The 17,886-nt window shown below is 39.0% G+C and overlaps 1 protein-coding gene across 4 annotated transcripts in view; it reads left to right on the top strand.

Moving 5' to 3' along the window:
* Window positions 1-16,406, top strand: part of ide (insulin-degrading enzyme) — a 136,883-nt gene extending 120,477 nt beyond the window's left edge. For all 4 annotated transcript variants that reach the window (XM_085994779.1, XM_085994780.1, XM_085994781.1 and 1 more), the window contains 3 exons: window positions 1,429-1,501; window positions 7,327-7,394; window positions 13,110-16,406. In XM_085994779.1, coding sequence (XP_085850905.1) covers window positions 1,429-1,501; window positions 7,327-7,394; window positions 13,110-13,205 — 237 coding nt within the window. In that variant the 3' untranslated portion in view covers window positions 13,206-16,406. The remainder of the gene's footprint in view (window positions 1-1,428; window positions 1,502-7,326; window positions 7,395-13,109) is intronic.
* Window positions 16,407-17,886: the final 1,480 nt, after the last annotated feature.

Below are 17,886 nucleotides of genomic sequence, written 5' to 3'. Positions count from 1 at the left end.
GTCTTGTTAGGTGTATGGGTGAGAGAAAGTGGAAACAATGACAGAACTGTTTTCCACTTAACTGTATCTGGAGGATACTCTTTAAAGTGTTACTGCTCTGGACAATTGATAAATATGCAGACAAGGAGTTGCTATGTAGCTAAGTTCAGAAGTTGCTGAGGCGACAAAAAATACTCTTAAAGCCAAGCTAAACTCTGGCTTTTAGTCTCTTTACTTTGTAGTGCTCAAGTTTGAGATTCTGGCCGCGAGTTTTTTTTAGATGGTGTACCTTAAAGGAGTAGAAAACTTTGCTCACCCACTGTGGATCAGGTTTAACACGACCAGCTAAAAGGTAGAGATACCATTAGCATGATCCATGCAATATGCCTTAACTCAAACTCAGAAGAGCAACTTTTACTGCTACAGTGTATGTTTATTTGTATTTCCCACACTAGCAATCCTTATGGCTTCATTGCAGATCAACAGGAGATATGCTGCACCAATTTATGACAAATAATGAAAATGAATTCTAACAGTGCAGTCAGGCTTTAGTAGCAGGTAGTGAGATGAACTTGAGTCCATTTGATTGGATGGCGGGTACTACCCTGTTTTTAGTGCCATTGTGTTATGGGATAGAGAAGAGAAGCACTTTGTGTATAACAAACTAGTGAGGACATATTATGGATGTGTTTTGGGTTGTTGTGATGACGGGTTATTTGTACAGTTGTGACTTTTGTCAGTTATCTACTTACTTGCCCCAAACCAATCGACAAGTGAAACCACACACATTTGTAGTTCATCCCAACCATCTATTATATTTTGTGTGTGCATACGTTTCTATCCAAAATTCTCCTAGCTATTGATCTTAATAAAGTCCCCTCCCCAACCTAACTTGGAAGTATATCGCCATTCCTTCATCATCACTGGGTTAAAATCCTGGAACTCCCTCCTTAATGGCACTGTAGGATTACCTTCACCACACGGACTGCAGCGGTTCACGTAGGCAGCTCACCACCACCTTCTCAAGGGCAATTAGGGATGGGCAATAAATGCTGGCCTTGCCACTGATGCTCACATCCTGTGAATGAATGAATTTTTTTTTAAAATCAGTGGAACCTCTAATGACCAAGAAGCTGCAGTATTGCTGTCTGATGCTGGGCTAGCATCAGTGTTGAATAAAAAATGGTTTTAAGAATGGAGGCTGTTTGTTCGGAAGTGCCCAATATACAAACGGCCTTAGCAGAAATCATGTTGTACAGTCACATATGTTATATCTTTGACATAATTTATCTGAAACAATTCAAAGCGCAAAATAAAAGAAGCTGGTCTTTAAGATTTATCTTAGTTTTCGAGCACAGATACTCTTAAGAAGTAGAAAATCATTTTCACAAAGTGAAGACTCCTATTTATTGTGGTGTAACTAGTCAAATAACGTCTCTTTATTTGCAGGAGCTACTGGCTGTCGATGGTTCTAGGAGACGAAAGGTCTCAGTACATGTTCTTTCCCGGGATATGGATTCCTGTGAGTATTTGTGGTTGTTTAAACTGACTGGTTCATTCATAGAAATTAGATTCAAAATGTCATCACAGATTTAAGAATATTCTACATATCCACTGCAACATTTAGATTTGTTTTTATGTGTAAAAATGGCCTCCAGCAATAAAATGTTTACTTGTATTACGTTGAACAGATGTTCAACAACTTTTTCATCTGCACGGAATTTTTTTATTTGGAAGTAATTTTTAAAAATTGTTTTTATCAATGGAAATTTAATCTCTGGTTATTGTCCATCAGTGTATTGGCCATCATTCCAGGTTAGCACACTATCCTTTAAACTCCCGGTCCTATATATCCAGCCTAGACTAATGGGAGGAGATTTTTTTTGCTAAGAGTGCTTCCTATGTGAATGCAATTTGCAAAGTATTAACCTCGCTCTGGGTGGGTGCATTTTTACAGCATAAAATTATCCACATGTGGGCACTAAATTGCTAGTGTCAGTTGGAGTAGCCATAAGTTTAACTGATGTAGGAAATGAAAACTTTTACTCTCATGCAGTGATGTTCTGAGATTGGGGCAGAGCAGAAGGTGCTTTTATCTAGATTTGGTCATGCCGTACCTATATTGCATGCTGGAATTGAATTCCCAAAGTGTTCTCTCCAGTCGTGCTGCTGTTGCTCGTCATAATGAGCCGAAGAAAGACATTAAAGAAAGTATAAAATAAAGGAATAAAGAAAATGTCCCATCGGCTCTATGTAGTCAGATGTTATTTCATAACCCCTTTAACCCACCTTTCAACTGATTATAAAAACAATATAGAAAACTTTAATTAATTTTCAAAGGGGAAATAAGCTAATAGAAAAGGGTTATAATAAAACAATATGAAAACTATTGCAAGGGGGTACAGGTCAGTTTAGCTTAATTTCTTGTTTGTCAGTATGGTGTCAAACTTCAACACAAACAACATGTGTGCCCACATACATAATTTGAATTTGTGCAAAAATTGACTAATGCAAATTTATTTTCTGAACAGAAAAATTGAAATTGATTTTATATAGAAGTTGATCTGTAATGACACTGGTTTTAAATGGCTTCCTATTCAATAAGATATCCCATGCACATTGTCTAGTTCACGATCTCGTGCTTTTTTGATTTTTGCGTCTCTTGGACTGCAACATTTTGAGAGTTTTACCTTTTTGGCCCGGAAAGAATTTTGGTTTAATTTATATTATGCTATATGAAAGTAGTCAGTTCATAAAAGGGTTAACTCCCACAGATATGCAAGCTATTTGGGTATAGATTAGAACCAGCTGTCAAAACACCCAAAAAAAGTGTCTTGAATACCCTTTCAGCTTGAGACAATGGGTCATGTCCAACACACCCTAGAAATGTTTGCATCTTTAATGTTAGAATGATTTGCATTCAAGGTGTGTAGCAGAGAGCTTAGCTCATACAACCTTGTTGCCATAGCTTCCACACTGACAGCAGGTGTTCTCATTTAAGGTGATAAGCAGATTATTGGCCCTACAAGCCAATCCTCCGCACAGAGCTCTGAGGTCGACTGCTATCTGTCCATCTCTCTCTGGATGAGTTAGTCTACAGTGAGAGAGGCCGAGGTCTTGCTTTCTAAGTCTAGTAACAGTTAATTTGGGTATTACGGTTCCTGGGTCATGCTATCATTTAGCTAGATATTGGGCAGTAAAGAGATTCTCTTGTTCATAGAGGATGTGGGCATCGCTAACTGGAGTGACCGGTGGCACTGAACACGAGGTGCAGACAAATAATCTGTAACAAATGTTTAGGATCCAAATTATTTATCTCTTCATTTTGGCCATCTGTTTTCATCTCTCCTGTGCTCGTATGATTTTTTTTTTTTTCCTCAGTTGAACAAACGTACCATCTGGCTTTGAACCACCTAATGTCCCTATCTACAAGCTCAAAATATTTCTGCACTTCATGTAAAATTATTGAAATGAGTGCAGTAAAGCAAAACTTTTTTATTAGCAGTGCGTTTATTATATGTGGTTGGCTGCACTTGATTTTTTTTTTCAAGGATGCCCTATAAAAAGACCACATGTCCATTATATAGACTTTCAGATCTGACAGTGAGCAGGTAGCTAAGCATTTGTTAAACTTGCACCAAGTCGTTAGTCATCCAGATGAAACCCAAGGGGTAAATATCCAATTTTGTGCTTTCAGTGGGGGGCCTCGCCCACGGAAAATACATTAGATATTCAGGCGCCTGCTGTGTGTGATTTTCTGACCATTAGTTTAAATGGTCAAAAAATCGTGCAGTGTGTTCTAGAATTCCTGATGTATGCTCCTGGCAGGAAACTCTCCAGTGGATATTTCTATATGCCTGTTCTGGCATCTTGGATGATGTCAGTTTCTGCTTTCTTTTACATCTCTATTGCGTTCCAGGTGCAAAGTAGCAGAAACTACCCTTCCTTATTTGTTCATTGATTTATTCATTCATTCAATATCTGTTAGAACAGTCTGTCATTACATGGTGATGATGAGGGAAATCAGCTGAAAATGTCCCTTTCCAAAAATACATACTCAGTTGCCTGTTATTCGCCCACCACTCTGTGCTCAAAGCATATGCAGGTCCCTATCTCCTATGAACTGAAACTTATACAGCTTGTGTGCGGAGTGAATGGATTCATTCACTATTCATGGACCATCCCCAGCCATAGGGAAGGTGACTGCCCTCAGCAAAAAAAATCGCCATTTGTAACTTGAAAGTACTTGTGCATGTTAATTTGTTTAAATGTACCGCTGGTGCTAATAAAGTAAACGGGACAGTTTCTGCTGCACCAGGAACTTCCTGAAGCATTTCTGAAATATTTATAGTAGCACTAATGTCACTTTTCTTGTAAAGTTTGCTTCTAACCCTGCCCTGCTTCCTTTGTTCTCAGACAGATATACTGACACTATAAAGTCAGGTTCTTTCTAATGGTGTGCTGCCGCTACTATTCCCATATAAAGGGGAAGGGAAGTCTCGGGGGTATACTTCTTCTGTTTAAAGAAACAAAGCACAGAAACAGCCCATTGTACTCGTGCAGGTGACCGCTCTTCAGTTGGGCCTAGCTACTCGAATGACATTTCCCTGTGTTCTCCATATCCTCTTACTGTCTTTTTGTTTTTAAATACTGATCTATACCCTTAAATGATATTTTAGGCTCTGCCTCAATAGACACTTATGATGAAGTATTCCATGATCTCGTAACTCTCTGGAAATATTATTTTCAACTTTCCTTTTCAATTTTCTAGTGATGATCCTGAGCCTATGTCTCCTTGTTACTGATTCACCATCCAGTACAAACAGCTTTTCACCATTTACCTTCCCAAAACATTTTGTCAATTGTTAAAACCTCTATTTGATCCTCCTTCAACCTTCGGTTAGTGAAAAAGACTTGTTTTTTCCAAAATACATTCAGAACCTCTCGTACTTCGTACTATTCTAATGAATTTTCGCCATACCCTTTCCATGTAATGGAGTCTCCAGAACTGCATGCAATATTCCAGCTGTGGCCTAACCAATGTCTTGTATAAATCCTCCAACATAAGGTCAGAAATGGGGATGTTCGCTGATGACTGCACAGTGTTCAGCGCCATTCACACTCCTCAGAGATAATGAAGCCGACCATGCCCGCATGCAACAAGAACTGGACGACGTTCAGGCTTGGGCTGATAAGTGGCAGGTAACATTCACGCCACAAAAGTGCCAGGCAATGACTATCTCCAACAAGCGAGAGTCTAACCACCTCCCTTTGACATTCAACGGTATTACCATCTCTGAATCCTCCACCATCAACATCCTGGGGGGTCACCATTGACCAGAAATTTAACTGGACCAGCCACATAAATACTGTGGCAACAAGAGCAGGTCAGAGGCTAGGTATTCTGCAGCGAGTGTCTCATCTCCTGACTCCCCAAAGCCTTTCCACCATCTACAAGGCACAAGTAAGGAGTGTGATGGAATACTGTCCACTTGCCTGGATGAATGCAGCTCCAACAACACTCAAGGAGCTCGACACCATCCAGGACAAAGCAGCCTGCTTGATTGGCACCCTATCCACCACCTTAAACATTCACTCCCTTCACCACCGGTGTACCGTAGCTGCAGTGTGTACCGTCTACAAGATGCACTGCAGCAACCCGCCAAGGCTTCTTCGGCAGCACCTCCCAAACTTGCGACCTCTTCCACCTAGAAGGACAAGGGCAGCAGGCGCATGGGAACACCACCACCTGCAAGTTCCCCTGCAAGTCACACACCATCCTGACTTAGAAGTATATTGCTGATCCTTCATCGTCGCTGGGTCAAAATCCTGGAACTCCCTACCTAACAGCACTGTGGGAGTACCATCACCACACGGACTGCAGCGGTTTAAGAAGGCGGCTCACCACTACCTTCTCGAGGGCAACTATGGATGGGCAATAAATGCTGCCCTTGCCAGCGACGCCCACATCCCATAAACAAATACATTTTAAAAAATTCATTAGTTCCTTGCTCCTATGTACAAAACCTGGAATCCTGTTTGCCTTTTTGATATTTGTTTCTACCTGCATCTGTGCTTTTTTAGAGAGCTATGTATCTGCACCCCTAGATCTTGCTATTCTATACTTTTAAGAATATTACTATTTCAAGTATACTTGCTGTCACTTTTTTCCCCCAAAATGTCCTTCACATTTCTGTGCATTTAATTACATCTGCCACCTATCTGTTCACTCCACTAGCCTGTCTGTCCTCCTGCAGTCTCCTGCACTCTTCCTCAATTTGTAGTGCCCACTAATTCTGTATCACCAAATTTCAAAATTATGCATATACCTGTAAATGGCAAACAAAAGCTGTTTTGGTACAATTCCTTGGGGCATAACACAACATATATGAATCCCTCCAATCCAAATATCATTCTTTTAGCCCTGCTCACTGCTTTCTGTCCCCAGACATGCCTCTCTAGCCATCTGGCTACATGTAATTTAAAGTACTGGTTCAAGTTACTCGGCAAGTATCCATCCAGGGGGAGGAAAATGCAACAACAAATATATTTGACCATTGTGAAAATTTGGCATTTTGTGATAAAAACAGAAAATGCTAGAAATACTCAGCAAATCAGGCAGCATTTGTGAAGAGAGAAACCGAGTTACCGTTTCATCAGAACTGATATTTTGGGTCTCTGTGGCTCCAAAGCAGCTCTAGTAATGTCTCTGACTGAGCAAATCCACTGCAGTGTAGCTCCATTCTGCAATTTCAGATGGTCTTGGATGTATTGCAGCCACCTGGGAAACATGCTATTGGTTGGGCATGCTGCATATCTAAATTCATATCTACATATCCTGTCTTTCTCCCAATATTTTAATGAAGGAATAAGTTGAGCAATAATTAAAGTTTGCCTACCTGCCTGTATCCTCGTACAATTTTCATTTTAAAGCATTCTGGCAGAATGGTGAAAATGCAGAAGTCGTAACTGAATTAATTACAATTGGAAAAACTGACTTTTTCAGTAATTCAGAGTTCTGTGGAGTGGAGATCAAACATTATATTTTCACAACCTGTGTACATATTGAGAACATTTTTAATACATTTTTGCATTAGTCTTTGTTTTAATCTTAGGTTTTTTGATTAAAATCCAATTAAAACCATGAAGTATAGAACCAATGTAGAGCTGATGAACCTGCATATTTATTAATGCTTATGCATGAAATCCAGCATTTTAATTCTACATTAAGGTAGTTGAATCATTTTTACTATATAATGCAATGATCAGCCTTTTTATTTACACTTTTTTAAAATCTGCCCCTTCTAAATGCTAATCACTGATGTGTGATTACTAATGTAATTCTAGGCCCTGTTGTTGAACAAGCTCCATGTCAAAATGATGTCAACCTGACTCCTGCGCCGCCCTTGCCCCAGGTAAGTGTGATTTTTTGATCCCTTTACTTCCTTCTCTACTTCCGTAATACATATATTGAAAATACTTTGAGGGATGGAAGTTCCTAAATTGACACATGAATAAAAACAATTACAGCTCCTTTGGTGTTTTTGAAGTTCTAGCACTAATTGTTTAAATTAGCTTGAATTTGTTTTATATTTTCCCATTGCATTCCAAGGTTGTTTAAAGTTGTGTTCAGTGCCAAAGCTACAGCATTATTGAGCTTTGACCACTGCAAATTATGGTGTATTTTTAAACAGAAACATTGACACTGATTGGGAATCCATGAAAATCAGTAGAGCTGAGTATTTTACAGCGAGACTCGGATGACGTTTTTCTTCATTTAAAATATGAACAGGAGCAGGCCATTGGGTCCCTCAAGCCTGTTCTGCCATTCTATTGGATTATGGCTGATTGGTACCTCAACTCCATTTACATGCCTTTTCTCCATATCTCTTGATATCTTTGCCTAACAAAACTCTTAGCGATCTCAGACTTGAAAATTTCAATTGACCCAGCATCCACAGTCTTTTGAAGGAGAGAGTTCCAGTTTTCTACTACTGTGGAAAAATGCTTCCTGATTGCAGTCAACTGATTTAGCTGTAATTTTAATATTATGCCTCCTTTTAGATTTCTCCACCAGCAAAAATAATTTCTGTGTATATCTTATCAAATCCCTTTAATTATTTTAAACACCTTGATTAGATCACCCCTCAACCTTCTAAACTCAAATGTCAACAGAACATCCCTTCCTTATTATTTTTCCTTCATGGTTGACTGCTACTAGAATGAAAATTCCCTTCACCATAATTGTACCATAATTTTTACTGGTGCACAAATTATTATTTTTCCCCCATTCCCAGCTTGATCTCCCCATACTATGCAAGATCCATGGCTGAGACTACAGTTCAGGGACTTGCATCCAGGTTTCTAACATTGCTGGGAAATGTATGATGGTCGCTTCAAAATGAGCTGTCACTCAATCTTTCCATCCCTGCCTCTGGATGAAGTTCCTGGCTCCCACTTAGTGCTTCACAGTTGTATAGTAATGTTTTGGGTAGGAGAAAGCTATTAGCTGCTCTAGGCAACCTGGCCAAACCACCCATCAGATTCTATACTTCTGGAATTAACTGCTCTGAATTTTGTTTACTAACAGGAATTCATCTAGTCTCAAACTTTTGTTTTCTGTTCCACTACTCCGGTAATCTATTCCCTATTTCTATCATTCTCCTACTGAGAAGATGTTGCCTAAATTCCCACTTTCTTTTCCTACATTTTTTAATTGTCTCTTGCTTGAATCCTGTGGCAACAGAAGAACTTTGGATCTAATTTCTCCATAGCTCAAAGTGTTATTGACTACCCTCAAATCCATCCCTCATCAGTTCGAGGGTGGACAATCTTTTCTCATAATCTAGTCCTCTAAGTTCAGAAAACAGCCTTGTAGCCCTGCTTTGGACTAGCCCCCACCCATAATAATTCTTTATCTTTCCTGTAATATAGAGACCAAAACTGAACACCGACATAGTCTTACCAATGCCAGAAACAAAATTCAAAATTGCTTATTTACTTTCTTGACTACCTGTGAATTTTGAATTGTTTCAGTAACCTATTCACCTAACCCCTTCGATCTCTTTCCTGCTGTGTTACCTCAAGCATGTTGCCATTTGATATGAGTCTCATGACTTTTACCTAATCTAATGACTTTACACTTATTTGTGTTGAACTCCATCTGCCACTTCTCTGCCCAAAGATCCTTTGAATTCTTGCACATTGGCCATCACACCCAATTTGGTCTCATTGCCAACTTCGATATTCTCCAAGACATTTATATAAAAGTTAAAGGCAGCAGCAGACACAATCCCAGTGCATCCACTGGCAACCAGTTTCCACTCTGGTGCTCCATGACCACCATCCTTTTCTGTCTAAGTTATAGCCACACATCGATCCAGCCTAATACTTTGTCCTATGACCATGTACATTGTGAATCCATCTTTTTTTTTAGGATAGTGTTAAATGCCTTTTTGGATTCCAGATAGATAACATCCAGTGACTTGCTCATATTCACCAGATCTGTAACCTCAAAGAAATTCAGTAAATTGATCAAACATGACCTGCCCTTTCTAAACTCATGGTAGCTCTCCTTAGGCAAAGTTGGAAAATCTTAGCATCACATAGGAAGGCACATGTCCTTCTAAATGATCCCTCTTCAACATCTCAAACACTTCTCCCACAATTTATGTAAAGCTCACAGGTCTATAATTTAAGGGTTCATCTCTTGCTCCTTTTTTAAAGATGGAGTCACATTTGCTACTTTCCAATCCATTGGGATGTTGCCAAATTGCATTTAGCTTTTTAAAAATAGGGGATTTTCAATCGTCTCAGCCATCTCCACTACTACCCTTAGATTGCCAGTGCCTGGAACCTTGTTTTACTGTAAGCTTCCTTAACCTATCTAATATGCTTTCCTATGTGATTCTAAGGTTTTCCAACTTTGCTCTTTCCCTTGTACTGCCCCTTTAATTCAGTCATCTGTCCCTCTCTTTGTACTAAAAATAGCCACAAAAGTAATGATTTAGCAGTTCTCACTTTCCTGTTCTCAGACTCTACTTCCCTGCCATAATTGATAAACGGTCCAACATCCCTCTACCCTTTTTCTTGCTCCTAATATTTAAGGAATGCGCTCTTTGTCGTTTATATTTTCTGCTCCATTCAGGTCAAGTTCCTTCTTGCTTTTTACAAGTTTCTTGACCTTCTGCTTGATCTGATGGTTGTCCCTATCAGATTTCTTTTCTGTGCATTTCAGACTTTTAAAAGTACCTTTTTCCCTAATGTTTCCAGAATATCTTTCATCACCCCTATCAATTTTGTCCTTAATTTGTTTCGGGGATAAACTGCCTTAAAATTGTGGCTTTTAAAAAAAATCCTTGTAGCTTTTCCATGTTTTCTCTATATCCTTCCCTTTAACTGGTCTTCCCATATTATTTCCTCATGCAGCATTTGATTGCCTCAAAGTCTAATGCCTCAAAATCTAATCTCTCAAAATCCATTTTCTTAACTGCTTTTATTTTCTGTTCTGTCCTGATAGTAACAACACTATAATCACTAAATCCCAAATGTAACTTACTTCAACTTGGCTTATTACTGTCTCTTCATTAGTTAGAAACAAATCCAGTATTGCCTCCCCGTATGGGTTCTCTGACCTGCTTAAGAAAAGATTCTTGAAGTCCCTTGCACACACAGATTAACCCCAATGTAAATCCCAGTCTGTCACAAAGATTAAAATTCTCTAAGATTACAACTGAGGCCTTAGCACTGAGTTTTTTATGCCCTCCCACAGCATTACATCCACCTTTTTTTTATTTTGCAGTGGCCTGTAACACATTCCTACCACTAACTTTCTTGCCCTTTCTATTTTCTAAATCAACCCAAAGAGACTCTATGCCAATCCCTAGTTCCTTTTCCTCAGTGATTGTATAAACCTTCCCTAACTTCACCACGCTCCTTCCTAAAGCGCACATATCCTGCAGGTCTGTTCTCCACTCTCTTCCTAATTTAGTTAGGTTTCAATAACTCCTGAGATATCTGATTTGCCATAATTTCTAATTCATCCATTTTATCTCTTGCGCTGCCATCCATTTCTGTCTGCTTCAGTGTCTCACTCTATCTGGAGGGCCACAACCCCATGGAACGTATATTACAAATACTTGTCTTCCTCGGATATAGTGCACAGTGTATGCAGTTGGTGATCAAGGTCATCAGTTTGCTTTATGGGACTCGCTTTGTTAGCAGTCTATGTAAGTGTACTCCTCTGATACATTCAGCATGTCACTTATGCCATGAGCTTAGTATCTACAACAGCCAACTCACTTGAGGTACATGAGAAGGAGTGTTTTGAATATAAAATTATAGAATACGCCTATATGGATTACCTCCTCCCAGTTCTAACTCCCTCGGTGGAGGGTGGGGAGGGAGTGGATTGGTATGTAGGATGGGGACACTACTGGCGGGGTGGCCTGCACCTTTATCAACCTGCTTTTTTCCTTCCACCAGACTCCTGGGCCATTGGCGCCTGCTCCGCCTTGCCAGTTTTTCATACTTCCTTTCTATTTATACCCCTGTGGCAAACTCTGTACCTTTTTGTCTCCGGCTGAACCAGACTGTTTGCAACTTCAGCATCCTATTTGATCCAAAGCTGAGCTTCCAACCCCATATCTCCATCACACAGACTGCAGTATCACTTCCCTCCACCTCGGTCAGCCCATCTGCTGACATTCTCATCCATGCTTTTGTTACATCCAGACTTGACTATTCCAATGCTGGCTGATCTCCCATCCTACCCTCTCTGTAAACTTCAGTTTTCTTCACCCTGTCCTTGCTGAGCTACATTGGCTCCTCGTCCCCCAATACCTACTTTGAAATTCTTATCCTCATGTTTAAATCCTTTTATGCCCTCGGCCCTCCCTATTACTAACCTCCTTCAGCCCTACAATCTTCCCCAAACTCTGGTCCCTTATACATCTGCCCTGCCATTGGTGGCCGTGCTTTCAGCTGCCTAAGCCACAGACTCTGCAATTCCATCCTTAAGCCCTTCCACTTTCCTCTCCTCCTTCATGATCATCCTTAAAACAAATCCCTTCTAATATTTCCTCCTTTGGCTCTGTGTCTGTTTTTTGTATTACTTCTCTGAAGTGCCTTGGGACGTTTTTCTACATTTACGGTGCTATATAAATGAAAGTTGTTGTTGAATTGCAGGTACAATCCCATATCACAGTACTGTCTGATATCAGGTGTTGTGTTCTCTAAGGTGCTGTACCATCTTGTCTTGGGAGAATCAAACTGTCAATTTAGCCAAGTGTTATACTCTTGGGGCCTAATTTAAAAAATGACTAAGTAATAAAGTTGTGCCATTTTAGTGCATTTAGGAAAATCCTTGTCAAATGATTGCATATTGTTGAAAGGATGATGGGAATGCTGCCACTGCAGGTTACTTGCGGTGTTCTGTTTGGTGTAGAGGAAGGTGAAATAGGTTGGCAGCTCTTTGAATTTGGGGCTTGGATTCTGGGAAGTTCAAAATAATATGCCACCAGGGAGCAGTACACAAAATAGTTTCAATTAACTCCGAGAAAGAAAATGTCGTCTCCTGATTACCACAATTACAAGAAGTTGCTGCACTTAAAATGTTGCAAAGCAGACAGCTGCAGTTTAGAAAAAACTATTTCTTCCATCTGTCTTGGTCAATAACATCCAAATTTCACTCAGCCCACCTCCAGTGGCTACAAACAACAACTAAGAAATAAATAACTCTACAATACTGCAAATCATTAGAAAATAGGGGCTCATGGTGTTTGTCTCACGCAAAATGTTATTTATTAACTAAATCTTTAACACAGCACTAGAGCGTTGAGATGTTCTGAGAGAGGAATAATTTATTTCATGTTGAGAGTTGGTAGAGCTTGGAATGCTTTACCACAGGGTAGAGGCAGAGATCATTGCATCTTTTAAGGGAAAATTAGATATATATTTGAAGCAGAGGGAGATCGATGCAGGGCTGCTCTAACAAAAGACATGATGGACCAAGTGGCCTCGGGCTGTTATAAATTCCTGTGCTCTAGGTGTGTGTGTTTGGTACTTTGTTCTACAACTGCCACTTTGTTTTTAGATCCTAACTGAATAATCTGACCCCATTTTTCTTTTAGCCAAGCATAATTGAAGACATGACCGTGTTCAAGCGCAGTCTACCACTCTTTCCACTGGCAAAGCCTCACATCAATTTTATGGCTGCAAAACTCTGAGATTATGGAATACTGACGCTAAGGAAGGAAGACCTGAATGAAAAACGTGAATGACCGTATCCATTCTGCTGGGGTTGGGGGAAACTTTCATATGAGATCATTTCTTTTAAGTGAACTCTTCACAGTTAGGAGTGTACAAAGTTGAATTTGTTCTGCATACTTCTGCCTGTTAATGGTTCAGCTAGCTGAGTGACATTATTTTAAATTACTTGCCCATAGAAACTTCAAACATAAAATTGGAATTCTACAAAACACTAATGTATAAACCAGTGAAATTACACTGTGTAATATATTTGAAATAAGTTTCTTTTGTGATAGAGCACGAGCCTTATAATTGAAACCTATACCATGTTTTTATCTTGTATACAAGTTTTGTAGTTTTGACATTTTATGTGCTCATACAGCTGGTAGTAAAATGCTGGAAACTTTTTTTTCTTTTTCTCAAACTACTTTCTACAACACTGTATATTTAAAACTGCAGATAATTCAGATGTTAAGTCTTCTAAAACTGTCTAGTTTCTGACTGAATTTGGATCTGTATTTACGTGAAACAAGATAACTTACGGAATTCAAGGTAACATGTTTTCAAGAAGTCACAAGACCATGTTTACACAGTGCTGCTAAAGCAGGGTAGATAGAGAAACTGCCGCTATTGACGGGAAGTCAGACCAGACGATCGTTTTGAAAGCCTGTCAAAAATAGCCTGTTGAAAAGCAAGGTTTTTCCAGTAAAACTGGAAAATTTTATAAGTCCATTTCTTTGCACTGCCAAAGTCCAGTTAGAGAGGATAGGACTTTCCTTTTACATTATAAATGTTTTTCTTTTATAGTAGTAAAGGAAATATGAGGAAAAGCACAAAAATTGGATTCTATACAAAACAAATTTGTTGCTTCCACTTTATTTTTTTTTTGTGCCTCCTATAACTTAACATTGTTCAACATTCAAGAAAGACCACGTAGTCCAAAACATCATCATAACCAGTCTTGTGTAAAATTATCCACCAGTGCTGAACACTTAATTAGGTGATAATTTGAAGACACAATAAAGTCTATAGAATACTGGGTAAGAGGGCATTGAAAGTGGTAGCACAACAGATGGGAATTGGATGACATGAAGCTAAAGCAGAAGAGTGAAGTCACATAAATTTGTGAATATTATCTGAGCACCAGGATTGTATTGCGACCTTGAACATCCAACCACTTGCATATATTTCTTGTGACTTTTTCAGTGACAATAGTGTATATATTAGCAGCTCTTGTCATACCAACATGAATATCAACTGTGTGATCAACAAAAGGGATTCACAGTATGACCTCTTGATAGTGAATAATCAGTTATCTCACTATCATACACTATATATAATATACAGGATTCAAAAGCAGAATTGGAGAAGCAAAAAAGTGAGCTACAGAATTTTAAGGCCTAACTTTGAGTTGCACTGAAGAGTAGGTGGAGATGGCTGTTGCTGCATTTTGTACAATTGGGAGCAGCCACTGGCTAATGACTAATAATTCTAGTCTCTGATATTTGATAGCAGTAATTCATTCTAGTCCCCTCATTCGTTGCCTATCACTGAGTTACTTGGGTGAAATTGAAGTGTATTCAATTTTCTAAGTTTACTTATGAAGATAATTTGATCAAGTTTGAAGGCTCACAACTCCAGAGTAAAGTGATAAGTGTTGCTATTGAAAGCCATCTTTAATTTCAAGTGAACTGTGCACCTGACATTCGGTACGATGCCAATTTTATACAAGGTGCCCTTGCTTGTATTAAATTACGTGATAACTTTTAAATTAGCATATTTATGACCAGACCGTTTCCTATTCAGTTTAGTGTTTCTGCAGCACTGAGCTGTGAATCTTGTCCTTCCTTCGTCCTAAAGTCTAGCATCTTGTCATGCAAAGCCACAGGACGCTGGTACAGTTATTCCATGAGGGAGTTTAACAATCCTCTATTTGTAACGAGCATCTGGTTAGCAATGGAAAAAAATCAAAAACAGTTTGCCACAGTTTTACCTCCGAGCAACTGAAGTCTGCTGTGGCGAAACTAACCAAGTCATAGTGGCTACTAATTTTCTCATTCATGGAAAAGTACTTTCAGGATGGATATATTTGACTTTAAATGTAAGTGTTGAATTTTAGGATTTTGTGTCTAAAGTGTATATTTAAATTAATCCTTTCAGAGTATTTTACCCTTTTTTACAGGGCTTGTTTCACCATCCCACCAAAAACAAGGCACTCTTTGGTTTGTGGGATAGTGCTGCAATATTTCAGAAGAACATATCACCTTGGAATTGTGATCCTGCAGAACTTTGAAAGGTTTTCAGTAAATGAATGATTCCTGTGAAATCATGGCTGACAAGTTGGAAAACCTTGCTTTAGATTTGATTAATACTGTCTTTGGGTCATTTTCTTTCAGTAGTCTCAAGGCAAACGCTGTGATTTCTACATTTCAGGTATAGTATATTGGATAAAATTAAAGAGACAATAGCCCTGTTTTTTTAAAGAAATGATTTTGAAAATATTAGAACTCAAGCTTGTATACAATTCTTAATCATATTTCACAAACAGGTGAGCCAAGTAAAATATATATCCTATTTTCTTCCAAACCTTTTGGGTGTTACGGCGATAGTTGTACATAGGCATTATCTGCAATATTGTTACAGGCCAGGAACAACTTTTGCATTGTGTATATACTGAATATGCATCAAAACTATTACAAAACCTTTGGCAGTAGTTTTGGAATTATTACAGTAAATACATAGACCAGAGAACTAGCTGTCAGACTAACAGATAAAAGTTCTTCAAAGAAAATATATTTTGCTGTGACAGATGTTTTCTAGCAGGCTCTAATCCTTTGCTGCAGTGTTACTTTTTTCTACCATGTTTCCAGCATTTTATTAAAGTGTGTGTGTGGCAGTGCAGTTTGACTCAGGCATATCCATGGATTCTGTAAGAGGACTCCAAAGATGCAGCTTTTTCAAGCAATAACAGCCAACAGAGTATCTACAAATATTCAGTCTGTTTTTATGGCTTGTGAATAGATGTATCAATTTTTGTTGAATGTGACAAATTACTTATACCAACATAATTTTGAGGTTTTTGGAGCAGTTGATGTAGAACTGGATGCAAATAGCATAGCTACTGTATACTGAAAGGATGTTTGTTTGCAATAAAATAAACCTATGATCATCCTCAGTCATCATTGAAGTCAATTGTCCAGTTTTTCCAACTATAATGAGTTGTCACACAATTGAAAACATTGCCCAGCATTTAAACGTATACCTACCATTTCTCAACAATGAAACACCATGTGTGAACTCTGTTTTATAAAAATGAACATGCTGGCAACTAAATGTGCATCTGTAAACACTGTGTTCATCATCCCAGTAGCTAAATAAATGTCGGTTATCTGTCTTCATAACCGATGGGCCCATCCAACACTGATTTGTGTATTGGAAGCCAAGATGCTGAGAACTGTCCATCAGAGATAATTTATCTCCCAACTTCCAAAATGGGTTTCCTCTCTGATTCTATATTCAGTTTGAAAGTAAGCAAATTGCAATCTCCAGTGCATTAATGGTAAGAATTTGTTTTCTTCATCATCCTTGACTCATCCACTATCGCATCTTGAGTCAGAAGGTTATGGGTTCAAATCCCACTCCAGGACTTGAGCATGTAATCTAGGCTGACACGCCAATGCAGTACTGAAGGCTCCCATGGCACTATATTCAAAGAAGAGCAGGAGCATTCTCCCCAGTGTTATGTTCATTAATAACTAGTCGTTTTTTATTAAGAACAGCTAGCTTTTGCTAGACACTTTATTGAGCACATGTGGACTAGGTACAGTATTTGTAGAGGCCTCCATCTTGACTGCTGCCTTGTGGGTAGCCTAGTGCATCGTGGGTAGCCCACTCTTCTATACATACAGCACCACCTAGTGTACCATTCCAGAATGACAGGTTACTGATCATTACATCCCCCTTTCTTTGAGGTTAAACAAAATCAGTATCAATCAATAACAAAATAAACATCTTCAACAGTCAATACATTTTCAATGTAGTTTTCTTTGTACTCAAAGATTAAGTCTATCAGGCTTTTTTACTTCGTGTGGATTTTCTCAGCACAGGTAAGTCTGATGTGTTTTCATGAGAGCCTGTATGTGTATTTGTGTTAGATTGTTCTGGTGGTGAGTGACAAGATTCAGTTGCGGCATTGTCATCGATTTGCTCTTCGATAGTCTCTTGTGTTTTTAGGAGGGAACGGCGGTTCCTCCTGAGAATCTGTCCTTCCTCAGTTCTACCAGTGTATGACCTTGGTCCTACTTCCTCAAGAACTGTAGCTTTCCTGTTCCATGCATCCGAATCCTCAATCCTGACAACATCATCCCTTATCAATGGTTTCAGAGTTTTGGATGACTTGTCATAGTATGATTTCTGTTTCAGCTTTAACAGTTGAAGTCTTTGTCTCAGTTCCTTACTCTGCTTTTCTTTTGCACAGCAGGGTAGCGTGGTACGCAACTTGCGACCCATTAGGAGTTCAGCAGGTGAAGCACCAGAGTCTAAAGGTGAGGCTCGGTAGCTCAGCAGGGCGAGGTAAGGATCAGACTTGCTTTCTGTCGCTTTCTTCAGTAGCTGCTTGAGAACTTGAACACCTTTCTCTGCCTTACCATTCGACTGAGC

The sequence above is a fragment of the Somniosus microcephalus genome, chromosome 8 (genome assembly GCF_052327205.1).
Source record: "Somniosus microcephalus isolate GS21.2 chromosome 8, FLI_Smic_1.0, whole genome shotgun sequence".
Classification (NCBI taxonomy): domain Eukaryota; kingdom Metazoa; phylum Chordata; class Chondrichthyes; order Squaliformes; family Somniosidae; genus Somniosus; species Somniosus microcephalus.
This window is presented reverse-complemented; position numbering and strand designations above follow the sequence as displayed.